General features: G+C 48.7%; 1 protein-coding gene across 1 annotated transcript in view; it reads left to right on the top strand.

Moving 5' to 3' along the window:
- Positions 1-12624, top strand: part of LOC125759838 (uncharacterized) — a gene marked incomplete at its 3' end in the record, with an annotated part of 37639 nt that extends 25015 nt beyond the window's left edge. The window contains exons 2-4 of the mRNA XM_049419252.1: positions 4997-5133; positions 8814-9053; positions 11603-12624. Of these exons, the coding sequence (XP_049275209.1) occupies positions 4997-5133; positions 8814-9053; positions 11603-12624 (1399 nt within the window). The remainder of the gene's footprint in view (positions 1-4996; positions 5134-8813; positions 9054-11602) is intronic.
- Between the last annotated feature and the right edge of the window lie 400 nt (positions 12625-13024).

Here is a 13024-nt window from a genome sequence, read left to right as displayed (position 1 = left end):
GGAAAAATTTTCATGTGAACTATTTTCATTTTGTGGCTTTTCAGATATATACATACATATACATATACATAAAAAACTCGTCGAGAGAGTCCATGTAATGTTTATCGCAATAACAATAATATATGGCATAATAGCATACATAAATGGTGCATCACATGGCGCATGGAGCTGAACATTAATAAATGTAAATCAATGCGCAATTCTCGTAATAACGCAACCTCCCCTACCTATGTCCTATGTAAGTGCTCCCTTATACGTTACTGTACTTAGATTTAGTTGCACGTTAAAGAACCCCAGGTGGTCGAAATTTCCGGAGCCCTCCACTACTGCGTCTCTCATAATTATATCGTGGTTTTGGGACGTTAGACCCCAGATATTATTATTCAATACGCTAGAAGCTACCGCTATCTAGGCGTTCACATTGCCAACGACCTTTCTTGGGAGCAGCATATAGGGTACCTAATATTAGGGGCGTGCGAATATTCCAGTTTCGAATTCGTGGGTCTTGCCGACCGAGCTCCGCGCTCACTCATCTTCGTGGCGTTCGCATGCTATATAGTGGACGGTAATATAGCCACACCGGAAGGCTTTCGCCTTCGCGTCGCCCTGGCGAATGTATAAGGGACCATGTGAAGCTTTACTTCTAGTTTGCGTCTAATTATTACCACTTCCGTTTTCTCGCACTTTACGATGAAGCGATGTATTGTTACGGGGTGAAGAATATATTTACACTACGTATACAATAACTTCAGCGGCTCACAAGGTGGTGCCCAGGTCGCAAATTCCAAAGACTTCTTCTTTTGCTGTCCTCTTCGTCGTCCTTTGCAGCCCGTTACGGTATTTATTGGCCACTAGAGCCCCGACCCGGTGCTAATTAGCAGGCACTCGAACGATGGTTTGAGACGCGTGACATGCGCACATGAGTACGAGGCTGAACGACAGTGGTCTCGCTATAGGGCGATTGCGTATGTGACGTCGGTCACTTGACGTAAGATACGGTCAGGGCCGGAATAGCGTTCAAGTAGCTTATTCAAAAGTCGGACGTGGCCTGAGAGGGTCCGTAGGAGAAGCAGGCTAAAATCACGATGGCGCGCGTTATACATGCACTCTCTGATTGTCCTGCGAGTCCGAAAGTCGTCGCCAGGAAATACGGCGCGCCCCCTGGCAGCTTCGCTGTGGCTTCCCGAGCGCACTCCGACGTGTAATTTACTCTGGTCGGCGGGGGTTTGCCGAAAGGTAACGTGGGCTTGCGGCCGAACAAAATAAAAAAATGGAGAGCCCAGCGGTATCGTGGCTATATAGGAATTGAAGGCAAAAATGACAAGTAGTAAATTAGTGTATACGTTTGCTAGGAGGAGGGCGCCATCGTGACAGCCGCTGAAGTTATTGCATATATAGTGTACATATATTCTTCCTCCCGTAACAATATGGTATGACCACCAAGCCTAATGCTGCAACTCTGTTCTCCCTGAGGGAGAAAACAGCGGCGCCACTCACGCGCGCACGAGGATTACTTGTGAGTAAGCGGAAAAGAAACAGTACTTCGTCGTTGTTCTGATTTCTAAGGTAATGTTAAACTTAACATCACAAATTGTGCTCACCTGCAGTGAATAGGTGCTGGGATATAGCAAAATGGTGTCTTGATGCGGTGTGTTGCTTTGTTCAAGCAACTGAACGTATACGATTTTAATTTGTACTTTTACAAATTATCGTGGAGTATTAAGAAATAGTATGTAGTATCTCTAGTCGAAATCAGTCTGACTGCGAAGGGCACAATAATTGAAGTTTTTTTTTTCATAGGCCTTCTTTCATTATTTTTATTCATGGCGTATTCTGTAATTTAAAAATGTTCAGATGACCAATTTACGGTCAATCCCCCAGATTGGCTATGTGCTACCTTGATGGAAGAACAAACAAACAAACAAACAAACAAACAAACAAACAAACAAACAAACAAACAAACAAACAAACAAACAAACAAACAAACAAACAAACAAACAAACAAACAAACAAAGAAACAAACAAACAAACAAACAAACAATATTTGTTCCATGTTGTGCGAGACGCCCTATCCGGTCAATAGTTATAACTTATTCAGCTGCTCCGGAAGACTCAACGGGCTCTGAGATCACTAGATTTAACCCAAGGCGCGATCGGCGGATTTTGGTCACCCAGCAATCTTCACCATTCTTCGTGCGACATTTTCTTGAAAAAGGAGCAACGCAGCAGGGATCTACCGGCCATCTTTTCCTCTGGTTCTCTGGGCGCCACAAGGGCCGCAGCAGGTCTCGCCACTTCTAGCGCAGCTGTCACCATAACGTCATGTCCAGATGCTCTCTTGAATCAGCAGTAGCCAGCGTATACTACTTCTACCACCACCACCACCACCACCACCACCACCACCACCACCACCACCACTACTACTACTACTACTACTACTACTACTACTACTTCTACTACTACTACTATTACTACTACTAATAATAATAACAATAATAATAATAATACTAATAATAATAATAAAACTCGTGGGGTTTTCCGTACCCAAACCACGATATGATTACGGGTGATGCCGTAGGGGGGAAGGTGTCTCCAGATTATTTTTGACCACACCTGTATCTCAACACAATATTACTGGCGTTCAAAAATATTATTTTTCTTTTTACCTGGTGATGTTTGGTAGACAACGTTCCGTACGCCATCGTGTTTTAAGTTGATTGCGCCGCTCTTCACGGATTGAACCGATGGAAGTTACTTATAATTATTACAGCTGTTAATCCTCGCGCTGATACGAGATCCTGATGTTAAGAGACAGCGGGTCATAGCTGCATAACTATTAGCTAACCAGCGTGAAGAAAGGGGAATGCCACCAAATTATACGAAATCGGTTATTTCTTTGTGTGGTTGGCAGACTCATTGTGGGCGAAGCGCAAAAAACGTAGACGGTAAAGAAGAGAACGACACAGGACAGGCGCTACTGTGGCACTATCGTGTAATGAAATACACTTGTTGGAAAAGGGGTAGGGATGCGCGTGGGGCAGCGAGGCTGTTTGCAAAGGGTCACGTGACCCTGGTGGTGCACGTTCCTCTCATATTCAGATAGTTGAATGTGTTGCTCGTTCTTTTGTTATCAGGCAGGGTATTGCCGTGGTTGCTGTGTTTGTTAGTTTTCTTGCGTGTAATTTCTTCGATTAAAAACCAGTTGAAGTAGCGCTTGTCCTGTGTCGTTCTCTTCTTTTCCGTCTACGTTTTTTGCGCTTCGCCCACAATGAATCCTCACCATCTAGGCCAATTTGCAGTTCTGTTGGCAGACTGTCTAAATATATGCAGGCCTACTTTCATTTTCCAATGTACAAGGTGCTCTTTAGCAAAGAGCAGCGTTCAGAAACGTGTGGATAAAATGGGAATAAATGTGGAGCAATAATGGGTAAGCCTCAAGGGTAAGAAAAAAAAAACGCCAAGCCTGCGCCGAACACGTAGCACAGTCACAGTGAAGGCTGGAACAGCGGCCTTTCTAGAGCTTGTTGTAAACTCTCTTCGGACAACTAATACAAGTACACTAGTAAGCTACCCACTACGCCACAAATCGTAATTTTTGTGAAGTAGAGAAGCACCCACTATACCATTATTCTTCATTCTGCAGAGAAGCGTGGTGTCCGCTACACATCTGTAAGGCATTAGCGTGCACTTTGTGCTGGGGCTGATAACGAAGAATTACGGCTGAGCCCTTTTTAATGAATTGGACCCATTAAACGACCAACTAGTTGCGCAATTCACATTGTATGACGACTGGTTGTTATTTTACTCTTCTACCACGCTATATTACATATGTTAACGCGATTCCTTGCCCGGAATGAAGCCTGTATACGGACACCGGCGCCGACGGACAACTACGGCGCCAAAATCGGCCCTTGTGATCTCATAACAGCTTTCGCTGTAATGAAAGTCGCAGTTTCGCCGCAAGGGCGAAGCAATGAGTGCGATAGCAACAAATTAGAATGCTGTACGAAGTAAGGCTAGCAGATAATTCCTTTAGGACCGGATCTCGCGTAATGTTACAAAACGCCGGTGCAAGGGAATACGGCCGCTCCAAAAAGAACAACGAAACACAGGCGCAATGCTAGACAGTGACAGGTACAGAAAAGGCTGATTAGATCCAGAGTAAAAAAAATACTATTTCCTTTCTTGAAAGCACCTCTCGTAATTCAAGCAGAGGTAGCTCGCGCAATGACACCGAAGAATACAGCGGTGCCATCTGTTTCTGTCCTTGCTCTCGGGTATCGCATTGGGTCACTGACATTTACAGATTTCTCAATGGGCTTGTCTGTATTTCAGTACAACGTTTCGCCACTGGTAACAATAAAAAACTCTGAATAGATCATTCTCGCTAGGTGAACATGTAAAATGCAGTATAAACATCCCGAAGTACGTAATTCACGCCCAGTAAACTCTTCCGTCGACCGCAAATGTAGCCTGACGCGTTACCTTTCCTTCGTAGATAGCCGTGCAATGAAAAATAAAATTGACGTAGCCCTCTTTAAATCCTTGGTATCTCTCAGGAATATCTGAGTTTTCACAACTTCTTTTGCACGCGTTTGTATTGCACCCCACTTCCCCGTCTTTTGTGTAGTGCCTTCGGGCCTTCCACGTGATAATCAATAAAGTTAAAATTATACCTGAATAGGTGCCATACTATAGCTGTAATCTGCAGTAAAAAATTGGAAACTACTGCCTCCGAGCAGCATATTCTGAGGTTAAGATGGTGAACTGCAGAAATATCATATTTCACAAGGAAATTGTTGCGAACTGTGTTCGATGTACCTGGTTAAGGAACACCAAGCGCGGCTGGTGTGTGTGCGGAATATCCGTCAAAAGGCAGGTAATATTTTTAGATCAGTGACCGCTCATCGGCCGGTCATTCATTTAGCGCGAAGTTCATCTAATCAATTTGACTTTGTCAGGTTGACTGTTTATCTGATTTTTCTTTCCCCCACAGCGCCCCTCCATTTCATCACGCTGGCCATCTGCAACGTTGCGGTGGCTGCGGGGCGCTGAAGAATCACACGCAGCACCACTACCCCGAACAGCGCCAGCGTCGCCAAGAGCCTAGCCTGGTGTTGCAGCAACTTCAACGTTGGCCCATCAGCAGCGCACGCGTGGTCGCACTGGCCATTCTGCCATCATAGAGTGTGCGCTCAGGGACACTGTCTATTATTTTAGCGTTCTTATTTTCCTTTTCTGGTTTTCGTGACTCTCCCCAACACGATTATTAACGATATCTTTTATGTGAAAGAAATACGTTTACGCGTTATTAAATCTCTCCTCAACACGATTCTTTACGATATCTTTTATGTGCAAGAAATATGTTTATGCGTTATTAAATAAGTTAGTAGTGTATTGTTGTACTCTATGTCGGAACCCAACAACTGTGCGGCCCGAGGTGATTGCAAGCTGTGCTGATGGGTCTCTGATACAGCATTTATGATTTCTTCAAAAGTGAGGTCAGCTATTCCATGCAATTTCTTCACTAGGTCGAAGCCATTTTGATGCAGCAGCCAGCCAATTACAGTGCCTTCAGAGGTTTTATCACACGCTGGTACGAGTAGCCGGAGTCGGCTACGTGATACGAGACGCCCAAGTCTGCGACCGGCGTTACACGAGACGCGCCGAGTGACGTCAGCAGGAGCGTTTGCAGCAAGCGAGCTCCAGCACTTGCGCGGCAGACTCGTTCTGGCTACCAACAGCAACGCACCTGCACGGCGTCGAGTTGCTACTGAATAAATGCTACACGTACCATCAGCCTATTGTTGGCCCGGCTAGTGAGGCAGGATCGATACCGTGTTCCGTTACGTATACGTCGAGCGAGTTGTGCCAGCGCATGTGGACCTGAAAAATGTTTCCACTCTCCAGAAGCACATCTGTGGCTCTTGTGGAAGTATTGGAAAGCTCCGCATTTATCCGCAGGGCTCGCGTCGGACGAGCGAAACTGTCAGCTGACAAGAAGACCGTGCTAATCGGACAAAGGTATCTCGGCGTGCTATTGTGCATGCTATTGTGGATAAATTCGACGTGAGTGAGTCGAGTGTGCACCGTGCACGTCGGCGTGTTCTTGACTTCCTAACTGCCTCAGTGCGAAAGAGATCAATTGGCCGAATAGCAACGACATCGCACGAAGCAAGCGTTCATTTCGCGCGCCAAGCCGGCCTTCCGGACGTCCCGTTGACGGCTGTCACAGTCGCATATCGCGACCATTAGAATCCGGAGAGAGATACTACAACCGAAAGAATCTTCGGCGCTGCACGACGGCACGAATTCAACGTAAGCAACATGAAAATTCCTCGCACGACAGTGAAATGTCTTACCTTCGGTCACATACAAGGGATTACCACCGTGCAGCCCAAGGCATCTGTTCTTCAAGAGAAGGCGCACTTCTGCCTGCACCTCGTTTAAAACTTCGTGGCGTTAGGACAGACGTTATACATAGTAAGGCCACAACTGAAATGCGCGTCCAACCACTGTGAAAGGCGCGAATCGAAAAAAATTGGCCGCGTACCTGCGTGCTTCGCTGCAAATGTCGTCTAAAGACGATAGAAGAGGCGCTGCGTGAGATATGGACGCCATCTGGCAATACGTCGGGAAACACGAGTGCTGTGTTGCGGGCTGGTAGTCCCGGCGCAGCGGCAGGCGAAGACCGGCGGTGACCAACGCGACCGGTGGGGACGCCGGCCAGCCCGAACACGCTGTTTGGCGCGATGCGCCGAAGGAGAAGAAACGTCCGCACTCAACGAGTACTCTCCACAAACTCTCTTACTTACACGTCGCCTGGGTAAAACAGGAATGCCAGAGCGGCGCCCCCTGTCATTCGTACAATGCAATACTGAACCGAAACCGAAACACAAAATGAGCTTGTGCAGAGGGCACGGAGGAAGACAAGTTTCAGCGCAGTCGCATTTTCAGCGCACCTTAAGAAACTAGGGTTGTAACATTGTAGGGCGAGTAGGGCCAGAAGGACCGTCACGACGAAAACCTGCCTCCTCAATCGTATTCGCCTGGAACGTTGGTGTGGCTTCGCGTTCCCTCCTCCGCTCCTGGCCTTTCCACAAAGCTACTGCCTAAGTACGAAGGCCCCTACCTCGTCCTACGTCAAGCATCCCCAGTTAACTATATGATTGAGCCTGTTCAATCATCTACGAACCGCCGCCGTCGCGGCCGCGAGACTGTTCACGTCGATCGACTGAAGCCGCATTATGACCCACCAGTTGTACCTGTTCCTTAGGTCGCCAGGATGGCTCCTTTTCCGCGGGGGAGTGATTTGTAACATGGTAGGGCGCAGACAAGAACGCCTGCGAAAGAAGAAGACGAAGACGGTTGTTGTTGGCGCTCGCGCTTGCTCGGCTTGGACCGCTGATCGCTTCAGCTGTGGCAATCTTTTAAGTCTCAACGTTAAACGCATACCATCAAGGTCTTTAAAATTGCGTATCTATGTATTTTCTGTTAAAGGAACACACCGTCTAATACTTACCTAGTGATGCTGCGCCTCAGATATGCGTAATGTTTGCTTTTTGATCAACAATGTACACAAGTATGAACCTAGTCAGCCGTTCACGATGGCTGGCCCTTGGGCAAGTGGTTCAACATTGGCCGAGTGGCTGAATCGAGGGACGTGCCGACAAACAGAAAGACAGACAGTGCGCTCTTGTTGACGTCCCTGCGTGTTCCACGTCAGGGACGTCTTCACCATCAAGCCATGACGCCTTCAACGTCATGGACACCTTCGAAGGCCCAAGCTTTCGACGTCGTTGTTCCTGCGGGAACTAGTCCGGAGACCGTCGTCGACGCGACGGCCTCAATAGTTGGTCTGCCAGAAGTACATTGTGTTCAGCATATGGGAGGCATGAACTTCCAAGTCACCGTCAAGAGCATGGCTTCCATGACTCTAATCGTCGACGCTGGCTACCTGACCATCGGTGGCGAGCGCATTCCTGTCGTTCCTGTTGGCCCGCAGGTAACTAACGTCGCCTGTTTATTCCTACCGTCCTTCGTCCCCAACGAAGTCCTCGTCCAGGCTTTGTCCCCATACGGCAAGGTGTTATCTGTAAACGCTGGCTTCATGAGCGCACGACGCGGAGTCCTCACAGGCACGCGTTTTGTTCGGATGGAAATGAGCACCACACATCCCGTCCCCAACTACCTTAGAGTTTCTGGCCATCGAGTCACGCTCGACTACCGTGGTCTGCAGCGTGTTTGCCGTCGGTGTGGCTCCAGTGGCCATTATCGTGCACAGTGCACAGCACCGTTCTGTGGTCGCTGTGGTGTCCATGGGCACGAAAGCGAAGGGTGCGACCGCCCCTGCCGACGTTGTGGAGATGGTCACCCCACTACCGTCTGTCCAGTGCGGCGTTCGTATTCGGATGCTGCTGCGGGGACCTTTTCGCCTCTACCGACCGTGTCACCTGCGGTAATGCCTGAGCGAGAAACCGGAGCTGCAGAAGAAATCAAGAATGCACCTTCGGAAGCTACGTTAAAAGGAAACGAAGAAGTGTACAGCTTGGCCAATCACGAGGCGCCATGACCGCCAGCCTCGCCGGCAAGAAAAGACACCATGGTTGACGTGGCGTCCATTCCAGACAAGCAAGACGTTTCACGTTTGGTTGCGTCTCCTGCCGAGAAGCAAGCGCATGGAGAGACCGACACGCCGGCCGCATCCTTAGCTGAATGTGCCGTAGTCTCCGACGCTTTGAAGTGTACGGACGCGAGCGTTTCGTCCAGCGCAGCGTTTGAACCGAATGAGCCAAACACATTGGTTCCTTCAGAAAGCCAGGCTCGCGACTTCCTTGAACAAGTTGCAAGACGCCATGGGAACTCTTTACTGACTCGCCTCGACAAGCAGCTAGCGGTCAAGGTCGTTGGTGGCGACAACATTGACTCTGCAGCCCTACCGTTACCTGAGTCGTCTGAAAGCAGCTTCAGCCTCGGAGTGGACAGTAGCATTGAGCTCTCGCCTAGCCTAGACGAATGTGATGTGGAGATGCTTGCCCCGCGAGAAGTTAAGCGTGCGCATACGAGTGGCACCAGCTCGGACGGTGCCCAGGATAGCCGCTCCGAGTCTCAGCAGCCGAAGAAACCTCGACCCTCTTCTAGAGGGCCGAAGTGTGTTGTGTAGCGTGAGCACTGCGTGTCCCCCGGACCCCGGGGTGCCGAATTGAAGAACACGACCAGGTCAGTAAGGTCACTCATTAGTATTTCAATATGGCTGATACCCTAAAAATAATTTCTTTAAACGTTCAAGGGTTCCGTAATCCTGTAAAACAAGCCGAGGTTATCAGCGTAGCTCACGCAGAACATTGTGATGTTCTGTGTTTACAAGAAACAAATTTTTTTACCATTGGCCACGTTCGTGCGTTCAAGCGCGCATTCAACCTGGACTGTTACTTTTCTTTCGCGACATCTCGCTTCAGTGGAGTTGGAATCATTATTTTTAACCGAACTCTTTTGCGAGATCACCACGTTTTCTATGATGGGCTAGGTCGCGTACTGGCTTTTGACTGCAACCTATCGTCATTCAGGCTACGCATTCTGTGTATTTATGGGCCAGCCCAAGCAGCCAAATCTAATGATTTTTTCCGTGACCTGGACGTGTATTTTCTCGACGGTCGGCATGTAATACTCACCGGAGATTTTAACTGTGTCTTAGATACGCGAGCTGATGTCCAGGGCCCGGGATGGGGTCGACCTGACTGGAACGCGCGAGAGCTGTGTCGCCTTGTCCAGCACTTCTCTTTGATAGATACGTACAGACTAGTACACGGATCCCAATATGCCTGGACTTGGCGGCGTGGCTCATCGTCAAGTAGGTTGGATCGCTTCTACGTGTCAAGTGCGCTAGCTTCTTACGTGTCGCGATCCGATGTGATACCATTACCGTCATCCCCTGTTTATGTCTCCGATCATCGACCAGTAGCGCTCGAGGCTTCCTTTCCTTTTACTTCGTCAGTGAGACCATGGCGCCTTGACATTCGCGTTTTGCATGACACGCGTTCGCGCTCCAGTTTATCTAGAGTCTTGCGCGCCTCCCTTTTTGGATACGGTCCGGACTCGTGGGACGCGCTCAAGGTACAGTGACGTCTACACTGCTCAGTTGAAGGGCGTGCTTTGAGACGGCGTATGTCGGAGGAACTAGCAGACACTGCCACAAAGCTACGCATTGCTCTTCGGGTCGACCGACTTACTCCTTTGATGCGCGCATGGCAGCGAGAGCTAAGGGGCCGTTTCCAACGCCTTATTGCAGCATCGTCGTTGTCAGCCGCTGCCTGGCGTTGCAGACGTAATCCATGTGCTCACCCCGAAGTACTGCGCTTTGCGAGAAGCTCGCTCCTCAGACAGTCAAATCCGCTGATTGCCCAAGCCGCCAGAGCCGTTCCCGTTGCGTTGCCACCTGCGCGTGATCGATCACATTTCTTAACTCATTTCGAGAACATGGCTCGAACGGCTATGTCAACGCATCATGGTACCGCTGAGACATTCACAATGCTTGGTGGTCTGCCTCAGGTTCCACCAGATGTAGCTGCACAACTTTGTGCAAGTCCATCAGCTGATGAGGTCAAAGAAGCATTGTCTTCTATGAAGCGTGGTTCGGCTCCTGGCCCGGACGGGTTGCCCGTTGAGTTTTATTTAACATTTTGGGATGACATTGGTTCCACTTTCACCTCTGTTATTTGCCGTTGCTTTAAGCACTTTGATTTCCCAGATAGCTTTCACGATGGCCGCATTGTGTTGATACCTAAACATGACCCATCTTCAGTTCGCCCGGAGGATTGGAGACCAATTACGCTTCTCAACGTTGATTACAAAACTTTTGCAGCAGTTGTCACTCGGCGCTTGAGAAGCCTGATGCCTTCCTTAATAGGACATCATCAGACGTGCTCGATCCCTGGACGAGAAATTCATAGTGTCTCCTTTGTTACGCGTGACATCATCGCGTATACGGTAGCGAGATCAGCACGTGGGCTCTTGGTTTCACTTGATCAAGAAAAGGCATTCGATCGCCTTGAACATAGCTACATATTTAGCGTTATGGAGGCGTTTGGCTTCTCGCAAAACTTTGTTGAGCTTCTCAGAAACGCATACAGAAACATACACAGCACGTTGTTTCTTGATGGTTATGAAAGTGCGCCATTTCCTGTTAGCCGCGGAGTTCGCCAAGGGTGTCCTCTATCTCCAGTACTTTTTGTGCTTAGTCTCGAACCGTTCCTGCGCTCACTACTTAACGATCCATACATTCGAGGCCTCCCACTACCTGGAAGTGATACTGTGAAGGTGACAGCTTTCGCCGATGACATCACATTGTATCTAAAGAACGAGGACAGCCTATCCCGTAGCCTACGGCTTTTCGATGAATATGGGAATATCTCCGGTGCTGCGTTAAATTTTTCAAAATGTCGATATTTGTTTATTGGTTCCCCAGACATCTGCCTAAGTCCCTTCTTCCGCCTTCAAAAAAGCGGCTGTCTACGTATTTTGGGGCTTGATTATACCTACCACGGCATATCATCCTCCGTGTGGGTTTCAGTACTCGAAGATGTAAAACGACGCGTCCGGGAAGCGCAAGAGTACGATTTACCGCTGTTGGAAAGACGGTACTTAGCACAGACAGTATTTTGCGGTCGTGCATGGTACATTTCTCATGTTGTGCAGCCCCCCTTGCGAATAACTAGGTCGTTGCAATCCCTTCTTGGCTCGTTTTTCTGGTCAGGTGGAACAGAGCTGGTTTGCCGCGCTGCGCTTGGGCAACCACGCAACAGAGGTGGATTCGCGTTCCCGTCTGTGTCTGTTCGCTGCCGGCTGCTTGCTCTGCGATTCTTGCTTCGGTTGCTAAACGGTGACCAGTGTCCAGCGCTTGATCTTGCCTGCTATTTCTTAGGCACAAAGTTACGCTATTTGTTACCGGGAGCAAGGCTTAACTCCGCGCCGCAAGCACTTAACGTGCCTGCATTTTACTCCACGGCAGTAGCATTTTATCGGCATGCACAGCAGGTTTGCCCTGATGTGGACATTCTAGAAAACCGGGTTGTAGATACAACGGCAGCCCTGCTGCTCCCTCTGGTTCCTCCAGCCCGTCTAGCACGTTCGAGTCGTGTCTCGTGGAGCGCGATAACGGCATCCTTTCTACCTGGTCATCTCCGTGACTTCATGTGGCGTCTGGGATGGAGAGTACTCCCAACACGAGACAGGCTGGAGAGGTGGGGCATGGTCCCATCTTCCATTTGTCCTAACTGTCCACTACAAGAGTCCAACCAGCATGTGCTGCAGCAGTGTGTAATTGCAAGGGTATTTTGGCGAGCCGTTAACACTGGTTTCCGTGGCCTAGGAGTTAATCGTTTCGTCACATCTGGCCGCTGCTCGCGTAGTCGCTTTGCACACCTTCTAATTGCTGCGGGGGCTTTTTGTTTGTGGCGTAACAGGTGTGAGGCTGTTGCAGCAGGTCACCGTCGCCGAACTCTGTTTCCGATTCTGGAACGGTTGTACTCCGAACTTATGTCCTTTTTGTCGGAGGAATTGTTCTTCCTTGGGGAAGAGGAATTCCTACGGCAATGGTCATGCCGTTTCCTGTCGGTGGTTGATGGGCGTGTGCGGCTGGATTTCCATCTAGCCTGGTTCTTGTAGCCAGGTCATCAAACAGAGCTTGATGAATGTATGTAATATGTATGTATTTATTATTTCTGTGTGTGCATGTTCCCGTATTCGCGTGGGTTCTTGTATATATACATTTCATGCTACCATTATTCAATCTGTACATTGCCAACACCATAACATCTGCTGTACATATGTGCTTGTATGTTCACGAACTCATGTATAGCATGTGAAAATAAGATTGTTGTAAGTGTCTGTTAGCCCACAGTAGCATGTGTTGAAGACGTCCTGTGGACTTGGACTTCTGTGTAGAAATGTTTCACGTATATAGACCTTACACACTTGTATATGTTACTGTCTTTGATTACGACACTATACCGAACTGTTAGTAGCG

The sequence above is a fragment of the Rhipicephalus sanguineus genome, chromosome 1, assembly GCF_013339695.2.
Source record: "Rhipicephalus sanguineus isolate Rsan-2018 chromosome 1, BIME_Rsan_1.4, whole genome shotgun sequence".
NCBI lineage: Eukaryota > Metazoa > Arthropoda > Arachnida > Ixodida > Ixodidae > Rhipicephalus > Rhipicephalus sanguineus.
This window is presented reverse-complemented; position numbering and strand designations above follow the sequence as displayed.